This window comes from Fistularia commersonii, chromosome 17 (genome assembly GCF_037954325.1).
Source record: "Fistularia commersonii isolate RoL2024-O1a breed Wild chromosome 17, RoL_Fcom_v1.0, whole genome shotgun sequence".
Classification (NCBI taxonomy): domain Eukaryota; kingdom Metazoa; phylum Chordata; class Actinopteri; order Syngnathiformes; family Fistulariidae; genus Fistularia; species Fistularia commersonii.
This window is the reverse complement of record NC_141300.1, coordinates 15,414,470-15,442,258: the sequence shown is the minus strand read 5'-3', so window position 1 is coordinate 15,442,258 and position 27,789 is coordinate 15,414,470. Positions and strand designations below refer to the sequence as shown.

The following is a 27,789-nucleotide window of genomic DNA, read 5'->3' as shown; positions in this document are numbered from 1 at the left end:
AATTTTGTTAGAAAGTAGACAAATTTACGAGGTGATATGAAGGTCTCACAGACCGGCCCCTAATATCTCATTCATCATGGACTGTAACCTACTGAGGAACACGGTCGTTGAATGAGCGGCGACATGATTTACGTATTTAATTCAGATACAGCGTCAGGTTCGCACTCTTAGCAGCATCCTTCTCGCCGTAATCCCAAATGTTGCACCTTCCTAACTTCCGCGACAAATCCACGCCTGCTGTAATGGGAACTAACGTTCACGTCTCGTGTTTTGAGAGGGAGACTGAGGTCACCGGAGCGGTGTGCTGTCAACAACACTGACCATGTAAAACAACTCCGCTGCCGCTTCGACGGCTCTTTGTTGATAAAGCTGAACTGGTAAGGAGGACACCGGTTGCACTAGTAGCAAAAATACACATTTTTTTTATCACGTACGTATTGGTAACTGCAGTATTCCTGTGAAAACATGGCCGATCAGGTAAAGCAGCTAAGTGGCTTTTCTTGCTAGCTTTGCTTTGCTAGCGTAGTTTAGCTAACTGGCAGGGCGATGACTGCGTTTTCCGGAAAATAGACGTTCTGTAGATTTGAAAAGCGGGTCGGCGCGGTTTTGAAAATGGCAACAGGGGTGTTGAAATGTTCGGATAAGCAGAAGGAAACTTCTTATTTTAGCTTGTGAGCGTCTAAACAGCGAGTGTCCGTGCTGTCAGCAGCATATGCCATTTAACCTATCAGCTTGAAGCAGCTCTGCGTGACTGCTCTTCAGACGACTCACCTGCACGTACACAAGTATTTATTATCATTCTTATTATTAACGTTGTTTTTGTCATCAGGTCACCCATAAATCGAAATCATGCCAGGGAAATTGAAGGCCAAAATTGTAGCAGGGCGCCACTTGCCCGTCATGGACAGGGCCAGTGACCTCACGGATGCCTTCGTTGAGGTTGGTGAAGAACTAACAATGTTTTTCCAGTAAAATAACAGACACCTGTTCTTATTAATAATTAAGGTTTGGTTTCAGTACAATGTGAATATAACAGCATTATTAACATGTATTCATGTGAGTTGTGCACCTGTATTGTGTACCCACCAGGTCAAGTTTGGTAACACAACCTTCAAAACCGATGTCTGTCTCAAATCCCTCAATCCACAGTGGAACTCAGAATGGTTCAAATTTGAGGTAAACAATATTGTATTCTCCCCTTTTTATCCTTCCACTTTTTTTTTAAGTGTCCTAGCTTTGCAATTTTAATGGGATGATTTTGATGTGTATGTCAATGACACTCACCTCTTCTCCTCTGTCTCCTTACCTGCTATCCCACTGGGCATTAAGGTGGATGATGAGGATCTGCAAGACGAGCCTTTGCAGATCACAGTGCTGGACCATGACACTTACAGTGCAAACGATGCCATTGGGAAAGTTTACATTGACATTGACCCACTGCTTTGCAGTGAGGCTGCATCTGTAATCTCTGGCTGGTTTCCCATCTACGATACTATACATGGTATGAGACATCAACAGTTTGGGCTGCGCTATTTGCAGAGCTACTGGTCTAGTAATGACTATTCTCTATCCCTCCTTTATGATTTGTTAGGTATACGAGGGGAGATCAATGTTCTTGTCAAAGTGGAGCTTTTCAATGATTTGAACCGCTTCAGGCAGTCCTCATGTGGGGTCAAGTTCTTCTGCAGTACGTCTGACTTATTGTTTCTTCATCATTTGAAACATGTTTTGCTTGCCTGTGTTGATGGCTGTATTACATGAAATGATTTCCAAGAAGAGACAATAGTCAATTTTAGTCTGTTGGAGTTGCTCAGGTTGTAATCGACCTCTTCTGTGTGTTAGCCACATCTGTCCCGCGATATTATCGGGCAGCGATGGTTCATGGGTTTGTGGAGGAGCTTGTAGTCAACGAAGATCCGGAGTACCAGTGGATTGACCGTATACGAACTCCTCGTGCCTCCAATGAAGCCCGCCAGAGGCTTATCTCTCTTATGTCCGGTAAGAAACCCATTTCATTGTGTTGCAGCTTTCCAGCTCTCCCTGTCGCTTAACATTTGTTCCTCCCAATCTAGGAGAGCTGCAGAGGAAAATTGGGCTTAAGGTACTGGAGATGGGTGGGAATGCAGTTGTGGGCTATCTGCAGTGTTTTGACCTTGAAGGAGAATCAGGCCTGGTTGTCCGGGCCATTGGTACCGCCTGCACACTGGAAAAAGTCAGCCCTGGAAGCGTCCCCAACACACACACTCATCCTAACACAGCCCCTGCTTCCAATGCCTGCAATTCCCCTTCCAAGGATGGAAAAGAGTAAGTATGAACCAACAACACAAGCATGGACCTTGCTCTTGATAAGGTGCAAGTCACTGCAAATTCAATTTGTGACAATTTGGGAAAGATGAGTATGTGCATGAAAGGGAGAGTGTATGGATGAAATGTATGTGAATAGAGTCCAGCAGTTCCTGCAGCGTGTGTGTCTCAGTATTTGTAGATTGTTTGTCTAGTGTGTCACACTTCTTCGCATCATGAAGCAAACAGCACACACACATCCTGAGACACACACATGTACAGCACACACACCAGAACTGTCTACTCCACTCCCCTGAACCCTGCTTTTATAGAAGGCTCTTGCATGGCTGTCTGCTTTGCCTTTGCATGTCCTGGAGTTTTGTCTTTCAAGTGTCCAGCACACATTTTCTGATCAGCTTGTTAACCGTGATTGTCCTGACTTAACAGTTAGTGAAACTGTATATTCGTATCACTATGTATCAGGGATGGAAACATTTTAGGCGATGAAAACATTGTATAATATTTAGGAGAAAAAAAGCTACAAACAAGCTACAAATATTCATTTTCCTGTTGACTGTATAGTGGATTACAATTTTGAGTTGAAAGGGGTATTCATATAATGAATTCTATTCCCAGCAGCTAGCGCTAAGATAATAAGCTTGCTAACATTGCATCCCTGCTGTGCATGTCTGTTGTAGAGAGCTCTTTTTCTGCTGCTTTAAATGGAATAGAAGTCAAAGATAGAGTTAAAAAAAAAATCTACTTAAAATAGTCTGTGTTCATCTGTTCCTTTTTATCTCTTCCCCTTATTACAATGCGTGGTTGATTATTATGTGCGTTTGTCTTTCTTGATTACATTGGGACCGCGAGGATTCTTACTGTGTGTGTCCAAATCTTCCTCTGTCTGCGTGCTGATCGCCCCAGGTCTCCAATAGCCCACGGATGCCGCTCAACCCACAACAGCCCTGTGCATTCGGCCTGCAGCTCCCAGAGACTGTCCCAGAACTTCTCTGTCTCTGTTCCCACACTCGTCTTCACTGGTATGCGGAGGCAGGGAAGGCATTTAGTAGCCGGCAATTAATGTAGGGGGAATATTTTTTTTTTTGCCTTCATGCAAATATGGTGAAGAAGTCTCATTTACCAAGAGGCAAGGCAGACTCATACCTCCCCTATGAAAGGCAAGATGCCACCTTTGAATCCCTGACTGGGCGAGCAAAATGTAGTCAGATGCAGCGCTATGATGGCCAGTTCACTGGAGAAAAAGACTGAGGCAAGGCTTTGGTCAAAAGGAGTCTTGTGATCTCTTTACAGTCAGCTGACCTTTGCTTCAATCCTCTGGGACACATGCTTCAGGTGTTATCCTCTGTGTCTGTCCTCCTCGTGTTCTGTGTGTATGCATTTCTTTTAGTGTGTGTGTGTTTTCCTTTCCTTTTTTTTTGTTTTGCTTTTAACGCTTGCTTTTTTTTTTTTTTTTTTCCTTTTTATCTTCTACAGCCATTGGTAGCACCTCAAACACAGCCTCACCCATAGCAAACAAAATACACACCGTATCCTCCCATTTAATGGATTCACTAGTCCACATTCACAATATATGCACACAGAGGGTGAGGTCATGACTGATGTAGGTGTGTGTGTGTCATGTTCTCCTGGCAGGCCGGTATTTGGTGAGGACCTGCCCTCGTCCTCCGGCCCACCCACCCCTTTCAGAGCCCTTCCCACCTCCTCCTCTTCTCCTCCCCCCTTCTCTCCCCCCAAGCCTTGCAGCCGCCAGTCCTCCTCATCAGATACAGACCTCAGTTTGACGCCCAAGACGGGTAAGCATATATGGCCCCGTCCCTTACCCATCCCTTTCCTCTCCTACACTTCAGTGTGGTGCTACTCTGGTGACATATTTGATATTTTTTTTAAAATGAATTCATTTATTTTGTCAACATTTCAGTTTTACATTGTTTTATTGTAAAGATTTTGCCATTTTTATTCAGCAGTGGTTCATTCTCCCCCTTGTGCTCAGTTGCCTGATGTGCCTTCTCTATTCATGTGTTTCATGAAATATGCCAAACCTCCTTGGGTTTGCATAATGTGATGAATGATTTCACGAAGGCACACTGGCTTTTTAACTTTTTTTTTATTTTTATTTTTTTAGTCCCTCTGTTTTTGTGGTCTTTTCGTAGAAGCACTGTGTCTCATGAGGGACTGTTGTTGATTTAGGTCTTCATTAACAGCCATTGCAGTTAATTAGTAAGGAAAAGGTAAGTTCAGCCAATCTCAGGCCGGATCACAACTGAGTACATTTTGATTAAAGCTCGGCTTAACAAACCATATTTACCCTTGGAGGGGACCAGCAGCCCACCTTCCCTTCTTCTTCCTGTTCTGTTCTTTTTTTTATCTGGCTTGTCTGCTTTTCCTTTCTTTCTCTTCATTGCTCCAGTTTTCGAGAGCCAATTACTTTTTCTTTTAACTTGCCTGTCTTTGCAAAAGGCAAACAAGTTGGAAGGACAGGGCAATATTTCAAATTTAACTGCTATTTTCTTGTGGCTTTAAAAGTCTGTAATACACCGTTTTATATCCAGACATGGATTTCATTGTTGGAATTGTTTTATGACAATTCTTGGATTATTTTGTGTATATAGACAACAACCATTCTTTGCTTTTGCGATCTTGTGAAAATATAATGTATTCCATATTCAAATATATATAGACAATATATAATAAAAAGTAGCAAATCCTATCTAAAAATCAAGGAGAAATTTCAAAAACCTCTAGCAATTTCTTTATCATCAAAGGAATTGAACAGTTCAGATAATTTCTTTCAATCTTCATAAAAATCATGAAAACTAGCAAGAATGCCTGAAAGCTTTTTAAGTATATTTCTAAATAGAGAAAAAAATGGTTTTCAGCCTGCAGGGATATACAAGGGATATAAGCGGAAATCACAATATTAAGAGAATGAGAATAAGAAGAATAAGAATAACTTTATTTATCCCGAAGGAAATTGTTGTGCCAGAGTTACAAGAAAAACATAACAATAACAAATAATAGTAGAAAATTGTATAAACAGTAAAATAAATAAATACATAAATAACTATTATTAATTATTGAATGCAACAAAAAATCAGGCTTGTGAATATTTGACATTTATTTATATCCGCATCACCAAGCCCTGTCCACTGATGCCGATTTTCTCTTACGGGAAAGAGATCATGGACACCAGTGCCTATTTTCACAGTTTGATTTTTCTTTTCCCATTTTCACCGGGCGTCTGCCCACTCTTTCCATTGCTCTATCTGACCATTCTCAGTTTCCCTGTTTTCTCTGTCACCCCTCCCATCTGACTCCTGCTGGACAGAGGAGCCCAAGCCAGTGACAGTGGCACGCAGGCCTGGGATCTTCCTCTGCCCAAGCTCTCCCGCCCTTTCTACAGACCCTCTCTCCCTTCCTGGTTCTGGCTCAGTGGGCTGCAGTCATGGATTTGCCCCAAGAGCCACCACCCCACCCCCTCCCTCTTCCACCCACTCAGACTCTGCCTTGCTGAGAAAGAGTGTGTCCTTCACCGAGGACCTGCTGCTGGCAGCCTCCGGTATAGTAGGACTGCTGTGTGTCATTAAGTATCTGATCCTGATTCCAGCACAGTTCTAATGAACTAGCACACTTTGCATTGCTGCACAATACTGATGCAATTATACAGTAGCAGTACTTTTGATGCTCAAAAAGATAACCTCAAAGTGCATGATATAAATGCTTGTGTTGTGAAACAGATTGTCCCTGACTCCTACATTGAGATTCCCACACGCCAGCATGGCATTTGATGTATTTACGCCATGCATACCCAACGCTGTCTGATTTAGGGGCAACGAGAAAATAGGCAAATTTGGATGACTAAAGAACAGGTGGAGTAACTCTTATCCTCTGTGTGTTTAAAAAGAAAAAGTTGCCGTCGCTGTCATATGACTTGTCACAACAAAGTAATTATCCATTGTCATTCTGACTCTGACTCCAGTCCACCGACTTATATCCAAGGAGCGATTTAATTGATTTCAGACTCTCCATTGTGATCAGGAATGGGCAGTGGGGGCAGTGCCGGGAAGGAGGCAGGACCCTTGAAGACTCTGCTTCGACAGCAGACGCAGACAGCTCTTGAGCAGAGGGTACGGTGACCTAATCGCACTCACATTGCAAGACGTACAGATCTGCACATACAAATTGACAAATGCAGTTGAATCCCCCATTAAACCTCAGGTTAAAGAATTCAGTGTCTTTTGAATTTCCCCTGTCTCTCTCTCTCTCAGATTGCAGCCCAATTATTATAGAACACAGCAGAAAATAGTTCCTTTTGTCGACACAAGCATCAGTTCAACTCGAAGTGGAGGGCTTACAGAGTTATTTTTGGCAGTGACTTAGTGACTTCACCTCTGTGTTTCATCCTCAGGTCATCGGATATATGCACGTTATTCAGCCTGCCACCCAGTGTTTGACACTGCTTTTTACTACATATCATTTGTAATGCAGGATCTGTGACTTACTCTGTTGTGTTAAACTGTTTCATGGGAAATGGTTCTGTGTAAGAGCAAATAATTTTCCATTTTTCTGTCCTCTTGACCGCTTGTGCTACTCAGGGAGGCTCCTCCTCTGGGTTATTGTTAAACGCCAGGGTATGTCCAATCAGTGTGACTCTTCCCCCTTCTTTCTTCATCTTTTCTGTAATATCCTGAGCAGCTGATGGCCATTGCTCAATCTGAATCAACTCCTAACCTGTCCCTCCGAAGCTGTTTGTAGATCTCAGAGGGACAGGCCGGGTCACACACGATTCCGGGTCCTCTCCGGGTCCTCTGTTGACCTTGTGTGTTTGCTCTGCGCCCACCATACTCTGAAAGATTCACAGACATGTCACGTGGAGGGCTGGACAGGAGTTGTGTTTCCTTCAGTTTTGAAGGGGTGTATGACTGAGCTTTGTGGATATCAATGTGAAACAGGTCCCTCTGATCTGACTGTCATTTCCCCCCAGAGTCTGACCTTCGATTTCCTGTGTCAATGACAGGAATACGCATGCTCATCTCATTGCCTCCTGGAGTTATCAGTCAATTTTTTTAGCCCTTTTGAAGACACATATTAAGAGTAGTTCCACTGCTGTGTATATACTAAACCCATCCATGGCACACTCTGCATGGGTCAAAAATCACACTCCTTACGGTTGTATTCAGCTGTGATCACTTGAACCTGGAATAAACACCAAGATCCTGAGCAGCAGTTCAAATATTTCGTGCTCCTCTCGTTTGCATAGATTTGCATAACGTTGTCGGATTCGGGGTGGAGCACAAACTCAGAATCCGATTCACTCAGAGGGCAGACAGAAGCAAGAGCCCAGCATCCCAAATCCAAAGCCAGGAGCTTACAGTCGAGGGTTTACATCAGACGTTAACCTCAAATTTAGAGACTTAGTTTATACAAATTTGAAAGGATTGCGAGATAGAAATAGCATGGTCAATTGGCGGCATAAATTTGATTTTATTTCCTCAGTCATGCACAGGGCTATTTGAAATGCTCTCGGGTTTTGTGAATATATGTGGTCAAGGAATCGAGCAATTCTGGAATTACCTTTGGTGCACCTTGCATGGGGGTACGCTAACCTGCTCAGTCCCTGCTGCATGTTGGAACCATCCTATTACAGTGTCCTCGTCCACAAATGCAAACACACACACACACACACACTGTATATCTATAGGCATCCACTTGCTCTTCATTTCTACAGTGATTGTTTGTTGCTTTCAAGAGATTCCTCTCCATCTCTCATGTTGCCTTGGTATCAGTTATCTGTTTTTCATGAAACAGATAAAGGATCAGTAGCAGATTTCAAATCCAATTTTCTTGAAATGTTTTTGTGTTCACTGAACACTGGTTTTATTTTTACAGTTACTGTTACATCTTTCAGCTTTGAAAGAACAAAGAGTCTAGGTTGTTTTACATTTACCACTAAAATGCTGCATTCAAACTAGCATTTTAAAATAAAATATGAAGTATTCCGCACAACTGGAATGCATATGATTTGGCTGATTTTAGATTTTATTATCCTCATTCCCCAAGTGACCCAAGTGTTTTTGTCTGCAGGAGTTCCCCTTCTTCACTTTGACATCTTTCCCACCTGCTTTTCTGGTTCATGTTGGCGGGGTGGTCAGTGCCCGCTCAGTGAAACTACTAGACCGCATACACAACCCTGGTGAGTTCAACACCCTCTGATACTTAAAAGACCATTGTTCCTTCCCCCCATGTCCTGTCACAAAATTAGGGTTGGGGATCATAACTTTTTAATAGTATTGATACCCTGTTCACCAAGTCTTTATTGATATCACTGCTAGTAATTACTTAACAAAATGCTGATTTATTTTATCAAATAAATAGAAATGGACATTATTATGAGGTAATTTAATGTTTTATTTGGTTGTTTGTTTGTTTGTTCTGGACATTCATTTATGTAAAGTTAATCAGTTTAAAATTATTCATTGTGTAAAGCAAAGAGAAAATTCATGTGTCCTGCAGCCAGAGGTAAGCGACTTTGGCTAACAAATTCAATGTAACCTGAGTCGGAGTGATGAGCTGGCCACTGTTAGTATTAAAGATATTTTGAATTTTGAAAAACATTTAAATTCAAAAGGGCTGTGGATGAGGATCGTCCCGTAACAGGGACGGGAGTTATAACTCCGTAATGGCAACTGCATCTTATATGGCGCCAGTTGAGCCAACCTGCAGCATTGAGGCGCTTCCTCATTAATGTTATGTTCCCTCCTTTACGTGAACTAAAGTCCGAACGTAACGACTTCAGTAAAATCCATCTTTTTCCATTCCAAGCAGTCGATGATAACAGAGCTATTCAAATGCGTGCATGATGCAATTAAAAGTGTTATGCATGTAATGCAAGGCAGTAGCTATTTTTTTTCACACCCTGAATTGGTTTACTGCATAACTAATGCTTTTTCATGACATCTCTCAAGGTTATTGGGATCTACTTGTCTCAATGGTAATATCAATAAGCTTGGATGCTATCTTTTTTGGCATTTTGGAGGTTCGGATTGGGCTGTGATCCCCACCCCGAGATGCATAGTTTAACTTCTATTTATTGTGTGAATGTTAAGTGTTGTTGCAACTTGCTGCCCATTATCTTCTTTTGTTAAAGAGTTTTCTGATGTAAACTTCAAGTCCCTCTTTCTCCTGAGGTGGTAATGGACATTATGTATGAAGCATTGGTCCTAAACATGTCAAAGCTGTTCCTTGTCACTGTTTATACAGCTTCAGCCCTGTTGTGTTGTGTAGTTAGAACAGGCTCTCATTACATGCACCAGCTTTATGGACAGGGGCAACTTTCACCTTTTGATTTGACTGATTGGCTTTATATAATGTACAGTTTGTCTTAGTAATGTGGTTCGCTGTGTGTGTACAGTGCGTCGGCAGTGTATTGTGTGTGTGTGTGTGTGTGTGTGTGTGTGTGTGTGTGTGTGTGTGTGTGTGTGTGTGTGTGTGTGTGTGTGTGTGTGTGTGTGTGTGTGTGTGTGTGTGTGTGTGTGTGTGTGTGTGTGTGTGTGTGTGTGTGTGTGTGAGCGCTGCAGTGTTGCCCACTGGGAGTGAATCGCAATAGTGGTGCATGGCTCCAATCTGTTGCCTGCTGCTTCTCTTGTCTGCTGTTTTGGCTGCAGATGGTGTTTCAGTGAGAAAATGTGGTTGCTATTTCTCATAATTGCAGTGATTCCTCACGTAGACTACAAATATCTGGGGAAAAAGAAAGGAACATTTCCCTCCCTAATGTTGTCATTGTTCCATTAAGATGTAAGAATAGGCTAAGACTTGCTCATAAGGTGGGTCATTTTGGCCCGCCTTCAGTTTAATGAACAGTTTTGAATTACCACTGTTCGCACAGAAAAGTGGACTGGGTTACAATCATCCGGATTCTTTTCTGAGTCGCTCAGGGAAATGTAATTTAAATCATCAACATGACTGTCATGCCATTATATTTTCTTTTCCTTTCTCCAACAGTTTAAGTATTTACACCAGGTCTTAATGATTCTTTGGTGGGTTAACCATGGATCCCTCAAGAGGATCATTTGGGAGGTTTGATCTTGGAAGAAAAGTGTAGCAGATTTTAAATTCCAATTCATCAGGCTGCTATATTTGTCATCACACTTGCTGTGTATGCATTTCCAACATTGGTGTTCCACATAAACACTTCAATCACGGTACATTTTCCAGATTGTATCTGAACTTGAAGACACACCTTGTAAGAAAATTGAATTTACTAATTCAATATTATGAGAAAAGGATCTTTTCATTTGACATATTTCCACCAAAGAAAGTATGGAGGAAGATTGCAGTGATTCAAGGAAAACTGAAAGTTGAAATACCTTCATTATACTATGATTACTTCACATGCTCAAGTGCTCCCATTCCTCAGTACTGTCTTCGCAATTAAACCAAAACACACTCTCAGAACTGACATTGTCACTGTGTGAACTCAGTATGTGGCATTTTGGAAATCAGGGAGATGAACATTTGAATATGTTTGGAGCACTGAAATTTTAAAGGTTTATACGTATGCTGCCTCTGTTTCATCAGCTATCAAGCTCTCGGATCACTCGCCTCATGCAAGCAGGCAGCACAGACATGTCCGCACCCACTATCAGCAGCCAAGATTGTCAGATCCACACCACGTGTGGAAGTATCGTGTGGCACTGCAGACTCTCCCCTTAGCTGCCGCCTGGCTTTTGAAATGGAATAGCACCTCATTCTATCTAGTTCCGATCCATTTTTCTTGTTTATAAAGGGACGGTTGGTGGGACGTTTTTAAGTTTCTCCTACAATGCTCCGAGCTTTTGATCATTCTGTTTTCGTGAGTGGGCTGCACGCACTGCAGAGGTTTTTATGATTTTTCCTTGTCCATCGCCAGCCACAACAGTCAAGACAGCAATTCTTACAGTGCAGTGCATTGTCTTGTAATGGTGCTTTCAACTAATTGAAGTGAACAATCTAAAAGATTTGCACCAAATACGTCTGTTTTGGAGGCGACATGTCAGTGCTGGTGCTTTGGCCGTAAGTGATAAATCAGGACTTCTTCCCTCTGTGCTGTACAATCATCAGTATGTACACTTGAATGACATTTTGAATTTACTTACCGTCCACGAGTCAAACATCTAACAACGATGAGACACAATTTTCTTTTTTCTTTTGTTTGTTTTTTCACTACCCCCTTTATTTTAGATCAGCTATCTATTCAATTTTAAACCCATGGGCTCGTTGTTACTTCTGTTTGAAGAAATACTTCCTTTTTTGTTTTGAATGCTGCCAAGGACGAAGTGCAAGCCAGCTGTGCTTCGTTGACTTAAGGTTTGGCTTATGGCAATGATTCAGTTGAGAAGTTAGTTTTAAATGTGTCTAGCCAACAGGAATCCATATTAATTTGGGGCAGTTGAAATAAAGTTTCTAATATTTTTTTTTTTTTTTTTTTGAGATTTTAGTTTTGCTCATATTTGAACCAATAGAAGGTACCCGAAATCCATCTCTTGAATATTTCCTGAAATTGATATTTACTTGAAAGCATCTGCGTTAATTCCAATTGCCCTACAGTAACTGTACTTTCTACAGAGCTAAAAATGACACATGTCACAAAGCACTTTGACACCGGGGGACAGATTGAGGCCTGGTGGACCAGGGGGGTTTCATCAGAACGGCTGAAACCTTGGTTTAGACCATGGCAGGTCCTGCAGATTAGTTTCTTAATAACTCTGAAGAGGTTATTGTTATTTGGAGTTATTGTCCAACCAATTGTTCCTATGATATTTTTAGCTTAGCTGAGTATTTTAACCAATTACATGAGTCTCAACAGAAATTAATTATTAGTATTTCATTGTACCTTTACTTCACGGTCAGTTACAGGATGAAGCAGGACAGCAAGGATTCAGCTACATACTCCGTTCATCCTGCTTGAATTTATGTAGACAGTTTTGAAATAGTTTTAACTCAGCCTTTTATTTCTTTGCCATCTTCAGTCCATTACAAATAAAGTTAATATGTGAATTTTCGGTATTACGAAATGCTTGGAAATTTCCCTAGTTTTCCTGATTTTTGGTGTAGTTTTCGCCTCATGTAGTCAAATATCAAAGGATGCGTATTTATTATGACTATTATTCACTGCTGTTGATGGTCATTTCCCTAAACTCAGAGTAAGAGACAAACAGGCTTCAGGAGATAAGTTTCTTTTAAACAATGCCCCCAGAGCAGACATCATGCCGCCAGTGTATAAATTTAACAAGATTATGGTGTCTCACAACAGAGATGTGATCTATAGGGCAGCTTATACCAAAGATCTATGATAAAACTGTTGAACGCTAAGTTGTTTTGGCCTAAACAAGGCTTTTTTCCATGACTCATGCAATGATAGTACGGGGAGTTCACAACATCCCCTTGTGTTTTCGTGTTTTTTTTTTTTTTACTACAAATCAGCCACTGGCTGATCTCAGAACATCAGGCATGTCTGCATTTTAAATTGCTAATCAGCCAAAGTCTGATAAGCTTGCTACGAGAACAGTTGTTGCACATATTTGCATGCCTTAGCTTTGCTTTATTGTAAATCTTTGGTCCAGCCCTGTGTAAAGCTAACCGTATGAGATTGAGCGAGTTGTCCATTTCGTGGTCCTTTTTCCACATTTTATCGCTCACATTTCTGTATTCCTGACTGGCACCGGTTGTGTAAAGGGAGACATCAGCTCTTTATGTGATCAGACAAGTGCAAAATTTCAATATAAACCTGTAGGTTATCTCATCTATAGTCTCCTCTTTTTCTTGGAAGTCCTCCTTAAGATTTAGCTGGTAGACCTGAATTTTACTGTATTTGCATAGTGACTCTGAAGTGCTGTCTGTCTTTGCACAGTGAATGTGGAGTGCCGCTCTTCTGCTGTGCTTGTGTGTTAGACTGTCTCTTCTTTTCTCTCTCTTCTCTGTACTAATGGTGTGTTCTGGCCCAGCCTTGGGTAACACGCGCTCATACAAACTGCTAGACTGGAATAGTATCACTGCAGGTATTTTCCCCCTTTTACTGCTTTCACCCAAAGGAGTGATGGCAGCTCAGTGAAGTGAACCAGGCTTTTTTTCTTTAATGTGTGTCCTCCAACATACCAAACAGAAACGTTGACCGAATGGCAACCAAATTCCATACTATTCTGATCCTGTATCACTGAAATCTGAATTCAGTGAGCTGTCATTCTCCTCTCTTTTAATCTTTGTGAGTGTGTGCCGAGCTGATTTGAGCATGCGCTGTGCCCTCACCCCTTCCCATCCAGCCTGGTCTGGTTCCCTCTTGCACCCAGCTCATTCCTGCTGCACAGAAGAGCTGCAGCTCTTCCCCAATGTTGTCCTAGTGCTGTTCTGATGCTTTCTGAATCTGCATTGTAGTCAAACCTGTCTAGACCAGAGGAGGTTTAGGAGGTTTACTCTGTGACAAAGATCCACTGACGAGGCATGTGCATTCTGAACTCACTGGGCCGTATTCATACTGAGAGAGAGAAGGAAGGATGGAGGGAGGGATGACTGGATGGATGGAGGACAGGGTGATAAGATGGGTGGCACTTGAGGAAAATTTTTCAAACTGGATCTGGGATGAATGATGGAATGCAAAGATAGATGCAAGCCTGGGGAATGGAAGAGGTGTGATAGCACCTTGTCTCTTTCTACTTCAACCATTGGATTTGATGTACTCTGGTGAATGAATATGGCCCTCCTCTGCCCATGAGCGTGCACATGGTCATGAGCGTGCACGTTGGTGAGCCTGTGCCTGTGTGACATTCCGCTTCTGGTTTACAAGGAACCTAATTATGAGGCTGATGCCTGACAATCAGTCATTTTTTTTTTTTTCTTCATCTCTTAAGTTGAACTGCCATACACCCCACCATTCATTCCAATGCTCTTGTCTCACCAAGTAACTCAGGTGTCTCTCTTTTTGGGGCTCCATCAGCATGTGGACCTCCCAGGGAGTCTTCAGTACATTAATAATCCACAACTTCTTGACGTGTAAAACTATAAATCAGACTACTGAAACAAAACCAACCAAAGTATGATGAGGGCTCAACAGTTCTAATCTACAGTATGTCATCAGGGTAGGAAGTATTTTGGTAGGAAGTCAGGTATGTTGTTGTTTAATATAAAAAAAAAAAAAAAAGTAAAATGATTAAAAAGTGTAATACTGTGTACTGTACGCATATAGTATTTTATAACACCTAACTTGAATCGAAGTCATCTCTCAGCATGTTTTGAAAGTATACCAAATAATTAAAATTATTTGGAATATTACTAAAGAATATTTCAAGAGGAAAAGAAACAAAAGTGTATATAGGCAAAAAAAGGCTTTTTCTTTCTTTTTCCATTTTTTCCAATCAGCATTTTAATGAATGTCCAATCGCGCGCTAGCACTGGCTGTTTATTTCCAAGTCTGTTGGGTCCTTTCTCTTGTAATGAGGCTGATAGAAAGGAGACAGAGAAGAGAGAGACCATTTATTTTTTGTTTCGGATGATGTGCACTGAGAAGACCACACTTGCGCACACATGTAACTAACCTCTATACTAAGTTCGCCCTCACCTCCATCCTCAAATTTTCATAAATCATTGTCAGTTTTTTTTACAAAACCATCTGACTTGTTTTTGCCTGCTTTAAAATTCATTTTAATCCACATATAATCAGAAATTACATCATGTACAACCTGTTGCTTGTTTATCTGGTAAATCATAGAAGTAAGATTAGACTGCAGATTAAGCAGATGTTCTGTCAAAATTCCCATTAGCATGTTTTTACTTGTCAGAGTAGATCTTATTTTGTTTGTTTTTCCCACATGAACCTCTGTATTAACAGTCAGTTAGGTTTAACCTGTCAGAAAATGCAGCATATCAGACTCGATCTTAAAAATCTGTTTGATTGAGATCTTTGTGTTTTGCAGATGAACCAGAGACTCGGGATGCTTGGTGGGAGGAGATTCGCCAGGAGATCAAATCTCACGCCAAAGCTCTCGGCTGCCATGCTGTCATTGGATACAGCGAGAGCACGAGCATCTGGTATATAAAATTACATTACAAGGACAGGACGCATTCCCACCTTTGTAACTCATGGTTTTACATGAGTCACTTTTTGACATTCTGCTCCCATTTGTTTATCTTCAAGCTTCTAATAAACTTGGCACTTGGCTTGCATTTATTTAATCGTGTGCAAATATGTGTACCAGCCATGAGACCCACCTCTTATTTTGGAGCCTGATTTACCCCTCAGCATTTCATGAATTCACCACAGAAAGGAATTTAAGTCCAAGAATGCAGGAGTCCAAAGTGTTTTGGGATGTACTGCTTTCTCAGAAAACAGCACTTCACAATGCAAATGTTGATGACCTAGTTCTTAAAGCTAAATTAAATCGGTAGTATTTCCAAGTAATGAAATCAGATATAATGCTGAATTTCTGTCAACAATGCTGTGACCTCTCTACAAGGGCGATAGGAAGCTATACAGCCACCTACAGCGAGCATGCTTAAGTATCAAATTGATGCTGAAATGAATGAATGTATATTCTCACAAAATATGAATTTGTGCTTTGTCACATCAATTTGCAATCATGCAATCATCATGACGACAAGAAAGCAAATTCTACAAATAGTTTGGTCAACAGATCATGTTTGTTTGGTATCTTTTGCTCTTACATTACAATTTTGATTCTATTATTATTACACTACCATACGCTGGGTGCAAATTACGACATAAGATAGATAAGTGCAACACCAGATATATCATCTGCAGATTGTCTGTACTACTGAACGAGTCAGCATCCTGGAATCTCATATCCTTCTCCTCTCCCTTTCCTTTTGTTCTATTTATGCATCACCCTGTTACAGTGAGGAGGTGTGTATCCTGTCTGCCTCAGGCACAGCTGCCATCCTAAATCCTCGGTACATGCGTGAAGGGTGTCTAGACATCGGAAGCACCGACCACAGGTTGTTTTTCATTCAGCGCCCGATCAACCTGAATTTTCCCAAGACTTATGCCCAGTTGTGAAAGGCTTATACGTGATCGCGTGTATTGATTTTCCAGGTTTGAGGAGCCGTCCCCGCCTAGTTGCGGCTTCTGTCATATACCATATGATGAATTCAACATGCCGTTTCCCGCTCAGCTCACCTATTGTTACCACTGTCGACGTCAAAAGGTCTCAATTTCTTTTTTTTTTTTAGTCTAGTTTCATTTCGTGAAAGAAGTATCCTATATAAACATTGTTTACCATTTTTATTTTTCTTAATCTTCATGGTTGTGACTTCTGTTCAAGGTTCCTGATGTGTTATTCACAACAATCGACCTACCAGCTGAAGCAGCTGTCACAGGGAAAGGCTGCCTTATTCAGGCCAGGTAAAACATCCCAAAGTAAACATTCCACATTGATTTTAAAAGGCTATTTTGATAAGGGAACAAACCAATCAAACAACTCAATCTTGCATTGGCCTTCTATCATGTTCTGATAATGAATAATAAAAATATAAAGACCGCTAAAAGTAAATATTGACTTTGGTAGCAACAAAGAGATTTTAAAAAAAGCAGTTTTCAAAGCAGTGCACTTGTATTGCACAAGTTAAATAGAAAAGTATTGTCTTTGATTTTAACAGAATAGCTTAATATAAGTTCTGGCAGAAAATAGGCTGACAGATTAATTGAGAATATAATCAAAGTGTGTAAATGCCAGAATTTGTTGTCTTGCAGACTGTGTCGCCTAAAAAAGAAAGCTCAAGGAGAAGTGAACGCGACAGCAATCTCGAACCTGCTCCCTTTCATGGAATACGAACTGCACACACAGCTGATGAACAAACTGAAACTGCGCAGCATGAACGCGTTGTTCGGCCTTCGCATCCAGATCAGCGTCGGCGAAAACATGCTCCTAGGCTTGGCTGTATGTTGATGTCATAAGCCTTCCATTATTCAAACATCCTTCACGTATCACAGTAAAACAGTCCTTGGAATATGTGCTTGTGTTCAGTCTGCCACAGGAGTATATCTGACAGCGCTCCCGGCACCAGGGGGCATTCAGATTGCGGGAAAGACTCCCGGTGACCTGAGCAACGAGCACCACATCTTGACCATTCAGAGAAGGATCAATGACACCGTTGCAAAAAACAAAGACCTCTATCAAATAAACCCTCCGGTGGGTCCCACAGCAAACACTTGCCCCCTGAATGGAATCGGTTTAAAAAGTTTCGTCATTCATTCATGTATTTTTTTGCTAAAAAAATTCAGGCCTTTGCTGAATTTTGCCTGGGACTGGAGACTTGTATCGCAGTCTCCAATACATTAGAGCAACTTAGCTTAAAGTGGACATTCAGAAATGAATGAAATCGAATCTTTGTTTCAACAAATTTGGAAACATAGACACAATTAAACAGGCATTTAAACCACCATAGCCCTAATCATATTTAATATACTTCATTTACTGCTATCTTTGGCCATTTTTGGAAAGCAAATAAGACACAATCATACCTGAAAGTTAAATACTTCCAATCAAAAACACATGATATTTATCATAATATCATTATGTACACAAAAGTGTTTGCACAAACTGATAAATGAATGGTGATATTCTTTCCACCAGTCTAAAAATCATATATTTACATATACCGTATACAATTTATGTACTTTCCGTCTGTTCTCTGTAAATTATGATAAACTCATCCCTGTTGTCTCTCTGGTTATTAAAGAAATTATTTACCCTGGATCCCGAGGTGCTCTGCGACATAAACATGGTACTGAGCACACAAACCTATAGCTGCAAGACAGCAAAGCATGACAAGTACTTCACTCTATTAATCACCAGTCTCCAACACCTATACTCTGGATAACAGCCCTTAACTGGGACATTTGGGAGCCGGGTGACGTGTAACCCCCTCCAGTCGCCTCTCAAGGACAAACCATCGTAGATTCTTTCTTATTCGTAGTGACCATCCAGCTTGCCCATTCACACTCTCACTTGTATTTATTTTTAGGGTGTCCATGTGCGTGATGTGATACTCTTTACTCTTCTGGATGTATTATCAAATTAACACTTAACTTTATGTGTGTGTGTGTGTGAGTGTGGACTATCATCTCGTGGACTGACTGAGCACCTGGATGAGTGTGAGCATGTTGTGTGTTCTTAAACTCAGTCTGGAGAGATGGGGCACCGAATGTGGGATCTCACATTGCTCCCGACTGTCCTCTCAGCTAAGACACGTGTCCCTTTTACTTGTAGGAGTTAACCGAGGAAGGGGTGGGTTCTCCAATTCCTGAGCCGAGACAGCGATCCAGACTTTTCCGCTCCCACTCAGAAAGCTCTGATGAAGTGTCAGAACTGGACCTCTCACATGGAAAGAAGGATGCCTTCGTCCTGGAGGTGTGTGTCCAGAAAAATAAAATGTCATCTTTGTGTTCTCCCTCATCGTACAGTGGCTGTAAGAGTTTTGTACGTTTTCTTTAGATTGATGACACTGATGCTGTGGAAGATATCCACTCCCTCCTCATTGATGTTCCTCCCCCAAATGGTATGAATTCTGTCAACTCAACAGCAGTTAAAGTCAATCATGATGAACTGCTTTCACTCAGTAATTCATCTCTTTAAAAGTCAAATCTCTAAAAAAAACATTTTTTCTGTCCACTTGGATAACTCCAGGGTTCTATAGCTGCAACACTGAGACAATGCCTGGGATTAGTAACTGGACCTCAGCAGTACAGGTGCGGCATTTTGTCAATGCATTGTTGGGTAACGCACATTTAGTGTTTTAAGCAATTGGCACACTAATATCTCAAGGGCTGTGGTTTTGCAAGAAATGGGCAACTCAAGACTTGAAAAATAAGTCACCTTTTTTTTGTAAGCATATTTTGATTTCCTCTACCGCTTTACAGATGTTTACATCCGTAAGGGTGTTCAGGTTGAGCAATGCCAATCTTACAAATCAAGGCTTGAACAAGATTTTCACTGATCTCTGTGAAAACCTGTTAAAGGTAAGCATCCCTCTTTATCAGATTACAATTTTAAATGTGAAGAGTTTTTCACCCCTCCTTGAGCCGTCACTTTGTCATGGTTGAGGGATTTCATGCCCCAGTGATCCCAGGAGCTGTTGTCAGGGGGATTTATGCCCATGGTAGATTCACCCAAGGCAAAAAGGGCCTGTGTGAGGGACCAGACAAAGCGTGGGATAGACAAATGTCTCCTCATTCCCGACGACACACCTTCCAATGTGGAAGCCGAGTCGGGGGACTCTGGGATGGACTCTCCTATTTCCGGGACTGAGGTTGCCAAGGTAGTCAGAAAGCTCCTTGGTAGCGAGGCCCCGGGGATGGACGAGATCCGTCCTGAGTTTCTTAAGGCTGTGGATGTTGTGGGGCTGTCCTGGCTGACAGCTGCAGCATCGCATGGAAGTCGGGAGCAGTGCCACTGGATTGGCAGACTGGGGTGGTGATCCTGCTCTTTAAAATGGGGCGGAGGGTTTGCTCCAATTACAGGGAGATCACACTTCTCAGCCTCCCTAGAAAAGTCTACTCAGGTGTGATGGAGAGGAAGGTCCAACGGGACATTGAACCTCGGATCCAGGAGGAACAATGACGTTTTCGTTCTGGCTGTGGAACAGTGGACCAGCTCTTGCAACAGTCCTTGAGGGTGCAAGGGAGTTTGCCCAAGCAATCTTTATCTGTCTTGTGGACCTGGAGAAGGTATTCGACCTGTAATACGGGCTGTTTGCCACCTATGTGATCGTTACCAGAGCCTGATCCACATTGCCCTTTGTAAGTTGGACTTGTTTTCGGTGAGGGTTGGACTCTGCCAGGGCTGTCCTCTGTCACCGATTCTGTTCATTATGTTTATGGACAAAATTCCTAGGCACAGCGTGGGTGTCGAGGGGATCAGGTTTGATGATCTCAGGATTGGATCTCTCTTTTTTTCTTACGGATGATGTGGTTCTGTTGGCTTCATTGGACCGTGATCTCCAACTCTCGCTGGAGCAGTTTGCAGCTGATTGTGAAGCAGTTGGGTTTTCTGCCATGGTTTTCTGCCAGAAATGGGTGGAGTGTCCACTCCTGGTCTTGGAGGAGGTCCTGCCCCAAAATCAAGTATCTTGGTGTCTTGTTCATGAGTGAGGGAAGGATGGAGTAGAAGATCATCAGGTGGATCGTTGCAGCATCAGTGATGCAGACACTGCACCGGTTTGTCCTGGTGGAGAAGGAGCTGAGCCAAAAGGCGAAGCTCTCAATTTACCAGTCAATCTATGTTCCTACCCTCCCCTATGGTCACGAGCTTTGGGTCGTGACCAAAAGAACAGAGTCGTGGATCCAAGCTGCTGAAATGAACCTGCTCTGCTGGGTGTGAGGAGCTCAGCCATCCAGGAGAGGCTCAGAGTAGAGCCGCTGTTTCTCCATGTGGAGAGGAGTCAGATGAAGTGGCTCGGGCATCTGGTTAGGATATGCCTCATGGACGCCTCCCTGGTTACATGTTCTGGGCAGAGGCCCCGGGAAAGACTTAGGACATGCTGGAGGGACTACATCTCTAGGCTGCCCTGGGAACGCCTCAGGATCCCCCCAGAAGAGCAGAACCAAGTGGCCGGGGGAGAGGGAGGTCTTGGCCTCTGGTTTGGCTGCAGCCCCAGAGACCCCAGTCCTGGATAAGCAGTAAAAGATTGATGGATGGATGGAGTTTTTCAGGAGCAGGATTGGTCAATTTCTTTCTGTTGTGGTATTGCTTATCTTCAAGGCTTCCTTCACGACCAGGAAAATACAGGCCTGCTACTTAGGTTGTGTGTGTGTGTGTGCGTCTCTGTGTTGATCTTTGGATTTTGACTGGATAATCACCAGTTATGTGAGAGCAGAGAAGTGTCTGCGTTTAAGTGGCCAAACAAAGTGCTATAAACTGTCAATGAGCAGGCATTATTTGAAGACAGGGACTAGGTTTTGAAAGATAATAACTGCATGCACTTCACTCAACCAAGGTACAGTCTGCTCCTCATTAAACAGATGAAAGACTCCATACATACTATATCTAAAGGGTTTAATGGGATTAAAAAAAACTGTATTTTAAACTGGCAGTTGGAGTGCTTGTGTTTTGATTTCTGTCTTTTTGAGTTTTTAACTCTTATTTCTTTCAGAGCTTTTACTTCAAACTACGCTCCATGATCCCTTGCTGTCTTTGTCATCTCAACTTCACTGTGGCGGTGCCAGAGGAAGAGCTAATACAGGTTCCTCTTTTCCTGTTATGAGCGGAAATTTTTTCGAAGCAGAATTCATGATTCGACTGTCGCTACCTCATTATCCTATTTCTGCTCTCTAAAGTACCTTCATTCGTCTGCTTCCTAGGTTGCAGTTACAGCGGTTGCCATGACGTTTGACAAGGACCAGACTCAGGATAAGCCAGCAGATAAGCCAATCAGCAAAGGTTGGAATTAGAACAATGACTCATTCATTTTCTAATGAAAAGTGTTTCCAATGAAAACATAATAATCTAACCCCAGATTCGCCAAATCATTTGTCCCACTCACTCTTCTCATCTCGTGTTTTAAAAGTTTACTCTTTACCTTGCAGTTCAGAGTCAGATCATAATCACCCAAGTGACACTTATCTATTCAGGTTGCGCTGAGACTGAAGAGCAGCTACAGTTTCCATTGGAGCTCTGTGCTGAGGCCTCGTCCACAAACACTCCAGCATCGTCCAAAATCTCAGGTAGCTTTAAAAATGTCTAAAAACGGCTCTGTGGCTCTCCGCTCCCTCCCAACCTCCTCGTGTTCACTAACAGACTTTGCCCCATCCCCTCCACTAATACTTCAGGTACAGTCTCTTTACTCACACCAGCTGCAAAACTCTACCAAAATCAGCTTGTTTTGGTGCATCCAGCAGGTAAATATACAGCAGTGTTTAGAGGGAGTTTGATCGGCCTCCTGTTTTGAACTTTAGAGGAGACTTTAATGTGGTCTAAATTAGATGTGGTGCGCCCAATGTGTTGTGGTTTACCTACCTTTTTACCCAAGTTAACACAGTAGCACTGTAAGTGACCCCGTTTATAGCTGGTATGAAAACATGACTTAACAGTGAAAACATCTTCTTGATGAGGTGAAACGTGCCCTCCCATGGAAGTCTCTCTCCCGTAATGTTTGAATCCTAAGTGTAAATGTGATCCGTACCACAGGCTGGCATTCTTGCTCAGACAATGCCATCATTTACCGTATTTTATCTTTACCAAATAGCCCATCCATAATAACACTGGCAAGTAGAGATCTGATGTACGGGCGGGTGATGACAGTGCATTATCAAAAACTAGGTGTGAATATGAAGGTTAGATTAGATTATGTGTGATCTGGGTAATCAATATGGATCAGATTTTAATACCAAGTGTAAATTGAGTCTTGGAATACATCGGTACCCACGCGAGGTGAGAAAGTTCACTCAGCGCAGTCCTTCCTTTTCAGTTGACTAAAGCTGCACCGTTCACCAAGGGTGTCCAGTTCATCTTGGCCCTGGATCTTTGTTTTGACAAAGCATTCAAAAATGATTAATTGTACTAATTAGGTTGTGTATCAGAGGCTGTGCAAGGGCGCCGCGCAAAGTCATGGATTGCTTTGTCTAAAACATGTTGCAATAAATACATCCACCTGCTTTCGTGATCTTGTAGTTAAAAAAATTGAAAAGATAAATTAAATTCATTTTTCATATATAAATGCAAAACTGATGTCCTCGAAACTTAAGGTGAATACACAATACTGAGACACCAAATGTATTCAGCTGGTTGCAGCAGCAAGAAAAAAAAAAAAAGAAAAATCTAGAATTGCAGCTGGACCAGGTTCCCCACCGCCTGCACCCCTTCCCTATGGTTCAAATTGTTCGATTCGGAAGGAAGGTCATGTTACACGTCCTTATCGGTCAGTTCCAAGCCAAATTATATTTATTTTCAAATGAAAATGTAAACCTTGATGTGTTTGTGCTTGTGTGTGTGTGGCAGGTGTTCCAGGAAGTACCAATGTTTCATCCAGGGGTAAGTCCCCCTTCTCATTTATCAACAACCCCACCCAGCCTCCCTCCTACCAAAACAAGACACTTCCCCGTATTACTTTTCATCCTTTTGTCTCGAACAGAGTTATCCTGCACTGCTCCAGACCTCATCCACTTTTGTTCTTTTCTGTTTTTTTTTGTCTTGTTTTTTTTTTTTTTTCTCTTGTTGTCTTTGTTGTTGGTTGTGTGTGTATGTTTTGGATGTGGGGCGTGTGTGTGCAATTGTTTGTGTGTGTATGTGTTCTCTCCAGCTGCCTCCGTTGATTACGGTTCCTTTGCAGACAGATGCAGCACCTGGCTAGAGCTGCTTAGGCTGAAAGCTCACACCATAAGACGAGGATCAGTTAAGACAAGTAGGAGGACACAGTCTCTAGCACACTCTGGTGATCATAACCACAAATACAGAACAGTTTCACACACAGTCACATTCACTCACATTTATATGTCCACACACACACACACCCACACACACACACAGACACAAACACACACTCACACACCAATCCTATATCCCTCTATGCATGCTGCTGGGGGGCGGAGCATTGTAAAATCGAAAAACCAGCTTTTTAGCGTGATTGTGAAAGTTTAAACCCTGCCCCTCAGAGTATCTTAAAAATATTTTTTTTTCCAGCTTTAAGATTAACTAATTGTGAATATAATCAAATTAATGTAGTGAATGATTGTCAATATAAATGGGACCTAAATTTGATGATGTACATCTTTAAATGCACATTGGTTTGCCTTTGTGGCTCCAGTGCATGATAAAGAAACATTTAAGCTTTTAAAATCTTTAGTTTGGCTGCGTGACTTTGAACTCCTGCAATGTGATGAAATGTCTTGGAGGGGCAGGAGACTATGCTTTTCTGCAAGAACTGGTATGATTTTCAGTCCTGCGCACAGTAAGGGGAATGCAAACTAATGCATTGCTCTGAAGGGTCCTGGTTTGATGGATGTAAAGCACCGCAGGTAAATTCGGAGCAAGATGATGAAACACCTTTCAAACTCTGGCTTTTGCACCTGTGCTCTGTTCAGCTCATAGCTGTCTCTATACGTCTCCATTTTCTTAAGCCTCTTTCACAAATGCAAACAGATACCAGTATTCTCACATGTCCTTCGCTGAACTTAAATGCAGTAATCATACATGTAAACATACCGTACACAGCTGTGCCCAGGTCTGTCTGTCTGTCTGCAGACACTGTATAACTGTCTTTGTCTGTCGCCTCACTTGCCTGAGATGCATGGCGGTGCACGTTTCAAATGTGATTGTCCTCTTACTAAACCACAGCATCACTGCATGTCAAGTCACAGGTATCTAATTCAGTCAACTGACATGGTCACATACCAGAGCCCAGATGAGACTCTTGCAGTGTAAACCTGAATAGGATTGCTCACAAAAAAAGGCAATCCTGTCAGTTTGCCTCAGAGTTGATTTTCTGCTCATTGTTCATATATGCTTTTTTTCCATTGCCTTTTTTCCACTATGACATCTGGCAGCGTCGCCATTACCATTCTTATCTTTTTCGTGTTTGTTTCCCCCCTCCTTTTGCTTTTTCATTCCATGCCTCCTGCTACTGGACCTCTCCCTGCCCTCTCTGAACCCACAGTCTCATCTCTGGAGCGCTCCAGTCCTCTGCCCGAAGGCCGTTCCCGCTCGCTGCGCTCGAACCGCTCGTTTGGAGGAAGCTCAGTCACTGTGGTGAAGATGACGCCACTCTCCTTCCTCCCTGGATCACGCATAATTAAATACCTTGGGATCATCAATATGTTTTTTATCAGAGAGACAACATCGTTACGGGAGGTACATTTACAGCAACACATGCACAGCTTGGGGAAGGAACTCAATCAACTTTTAAACACACACACACACACACACACACACACGTACGTGCCTGTGCTTTGTGTCTTCTGCAGGAAGGTGGTGTCAGTGGCTTCCTCCACTCATTCATAGCAGAAGTCTTTGCGATGGTTCGAGCTCATGTAGCTGCCTTGGGTGGTAATGCAGTTGTGTCCTACAGCATGAAGGAGTGTGTGTTTATGGAAAATCCAAACAAGAATCAGGTATATACACATACATACAGACACGTACTGAATAAGGTCAACATAGCCAGCTTCTTTCCCAACTGATCGAAATGAAGAGCAGACCTACGTGGCTGCACACAGAAATGTACAATTTCTTTTATTCATTTTCAGGACATTTCCTCTATTTATGAGTGTTAAACAGAACTGAATGAACCAAAACAAAATATAAGCCATATAGATGAAGGGAATGGTAAAGAACAATTGTTTAAAATGAGATGTAGTTTGGTTTCGAGCTTAGGTTCAAGAAAGTTTGTGTTTAGGGTGAAAAAATATTACTGTTGCAACTGAATGCCGCCACAGTTATTTGTATCCTAATGCCCTGCTCGCTCTTATAATTGTAATTTTTTTTTGGCTCAAGAGACTCAATGGACACAGGCTCAAACTCAGAGGGCTGATGTATTGTTTATTTCTGAGTCTAACACAGTTACTTAAAAATCCTCTGGTTTTCTGTTTATAAGGTTTAATACCTTTAATACCTTAATACCTCAATACAATTTCTGTTTCTCCCTAGGCTCAGTGTCTCATTAATGTGAGCGGTGATGCCGTCATCTGTATCAGGGAAACGGACCAGGAGCCTTCAGTGACAAACCCCTGTCACACCTGCAGTAGTGGAACTGATGGGGGAACATGACAGCGAGGCATATAGCCTCACTTTGACTGCAGGACACACAAACTTGAGTCTAGCCGTCCAAATATGACTAATTTATATATGCCTTAACAGTTAAAAGATTATTGTGATATTGAAAACAATATACACGCACAAAACCATGTCCACTGTATTACCCAGGAGTTGCGTGGGATTTATAAAATGCTTGTGCATGTGATACTGACATGGCTTTTTGAAATTGGCCACCAGAGAGTATTTCAAGCATAACGGCTTGAAGAACAGCCAAAGAAACCTCTTGGCATCTTAACCTTTGCCTATGTATTACAGCCGTCCATTAGGGGTCACTCAAAGCTCCAGTAGGCCACCCCTTTGTGTTTGGGCATCGGTGACACATAAGGCAGCTACTGACTACTGAGTCAACCCCAGATGAGGGAGTGGCCATATCAAAAGGGACAACGCTCTAAGCTTTTAAAAAGTTTGAGTTTGGCCAGATACGCACTGTGCCATGTGGTTTAATTCAACGCGGCTCAAATCTTTCTTACAAGTTACTCTTTGAATTCTAATTTTAGCGGAAAAAGTCAAACATCTCAAACATATCTGTGATGCCATTTTGATACTATTCCAATAGTCAAGTTGTGTCCAGGTCTCGTTCTGTGTCAGTTATATTCGGTGAGGGTTTGCTGATAATTCTACATCTCGCTGTCACAGTATTGCTCAAAGGCAGTGTCCTAAAAATAATCAAACATCTACAGCAAGTGTCAAGCTCTTCAGGACTGAACAAAAACCACATGTATGTATAAAAACAATAGTACTGGCATAATGGAGATATTTTTTAGGGTGAGCGTCATTGGTGTCGGATGACTGTATAGAAGAAATCTATGAGAAATTTTTATCGATACTTTTTAAATTGTAACGTTTAAAGGCATACTTTCTATGCATAGTTCTCGTTGAAATCTAGTGGGTGGACAAGAATCAGATGACTGTAAATGGAACAGACATACAATGTTACATAATATGAGCAGCAGGATTATTCCCTTAGGATAGAATCTAGGATATATATTGTTTTTTGTTTATGACGTAAAACATTCAAATGTGTGCAGCACAGAAAACTGACAGACTCGCAGCTGCATAGTCATTTGCTCTTCGTGATGTTACTTACCATTGATGAATTTTAAATCAGTTTACCAAACTTCATCACTGCTGTTTTGGCATTCACCGTCTTCGTCAGTCTTCTGATCTGTCCACCACTCATGTCCCAACGCTGGAAAAAAAATATGACTGATGTGAATTTTTTTGTAAGAGCGACATCTGTAAATTTTCTCATTTATTATTTTTTTGTAACAATTTTACAGCTCATTTTGCCTGTGCAATAAATGCTTGATGCTTTGACTCATTACCAGAGAATTAGTGGTACTTGTATCTTTTTGTGTGATGAGCAGATTGTGATCACTTTCCTATATTTGTGACTAAAACTTGAATGTACATACTTGCATTTGCTTTCAGAATAGCAGCATGCAGATTCACTTTATATTGCCATAAACCTGTATACTTGCCTGGGAAGTCTTGCACAATAAACTCAATCAAACCAAGAGGCTTATTTTTGTCATCCATCATCAAATGTGTATGACCCTTCCCTCTAAAGAGATGCTGTGTGTCCTGACATCTCAGTAGTGTAATTTTAAAGCCGAAGTATCAGTTTTCAAGTCAGGCTTTATTTATATAGTGCCAAATTGTGGCGATCTAGTGTTGTCTCAAGACTCAATATGTAATA

General features: G+C 41.8%; 1 protein-coding gene across 21 annotated transcripts; it reads left to right on the top strand.

The window, feature by feature from the left end:
- Positions 1-69: 69 nt before the first annotated feature.
- On the top strand, positions 70-27,607 carry c2cd5 (C2 calcium dependent domain containing 5). 21 transcript variants are annotated; one of them, XM_086162910.1, is made up of 32 exons: positions 70-377; positions 830-939; positions 1,090-1,176; positions 1,330-1,501; positions 1,592-1,687; positions 1,843-1,998; positions 2,073-2,304; positions 3,937-4,097; positions 5,630-5,860; positions 6,340-6,428; positions 6,897-6,932; positions 8,386-8,494; positions 13,284-13,337; positions 15,246-15,360; positions 16,186-16,284; positions 16,382-16,493; positions 16,611-16,690; positions 17,039-17,225; positions 17,313-17,477; positions 18,028-18,072; positions 18,558-18,698; positions 18,783-18,846; positions 18,975-19,036; positions 19,208-19,306; positions 21,439-21,528; positions 21,647-21,725; positions 21,917-22,009; positions 23,283-23,315; positions 23,614-23,685; positions 24,937-25,130; positions 25,244-25,390; positions 25,923-27,607. In XM_086162910.1, the coding sequence occupies exons 2-32, from the start codon at positions 850-852 to the stop codon at positions 26,040-26,042; spliced, it is 3,510 nt and encodes a 1,169-aa protein (XP_086019036.1). In that variant the 5' UTR covers positions 70-377; positions 830-849; the 3' UTR covers positions 26,043-27,607. The 21 variants fall into 21 exon arrangements, with proteins under 21 accessions (XP_086019036.1, XP_086019032.1, XP_086019031.1 ...); XM_086162906.1 differs by having other exon boundaries at positions 23,614-23,715; XM_086162905.1 differs by having other exon boundaries at positions 23,584-23,685.
- The last annotated feature ends 182 nt before the right edge of the window (positions 27,608-27,789 follow it).

Bases quoted from the DNA above. Each gene is read 5' to 3' on its own strand.
- c2cd5 (XM_086162904.1), top strand. From the start codon at position 850: ATGCCAGGGAAATTGAAGGCCAAAATTGTAGCAGGGCGCCACTTGCCC. The intron at 18,847-18,974 runs GTATGAATTCTG...GGATAACTCCAG, and splicing joins TGATGTTCCTCCCCCAAATG to GGTTCTATAGCTGCAACACT. The intron at 22,010-23,282 runs GTAGCTTTAAAA...TGTGTGTGGCAG, and splicing joins AGCATCGTCCAAAATCTCAG to GTGTTCCAGGAAGTACCAAT.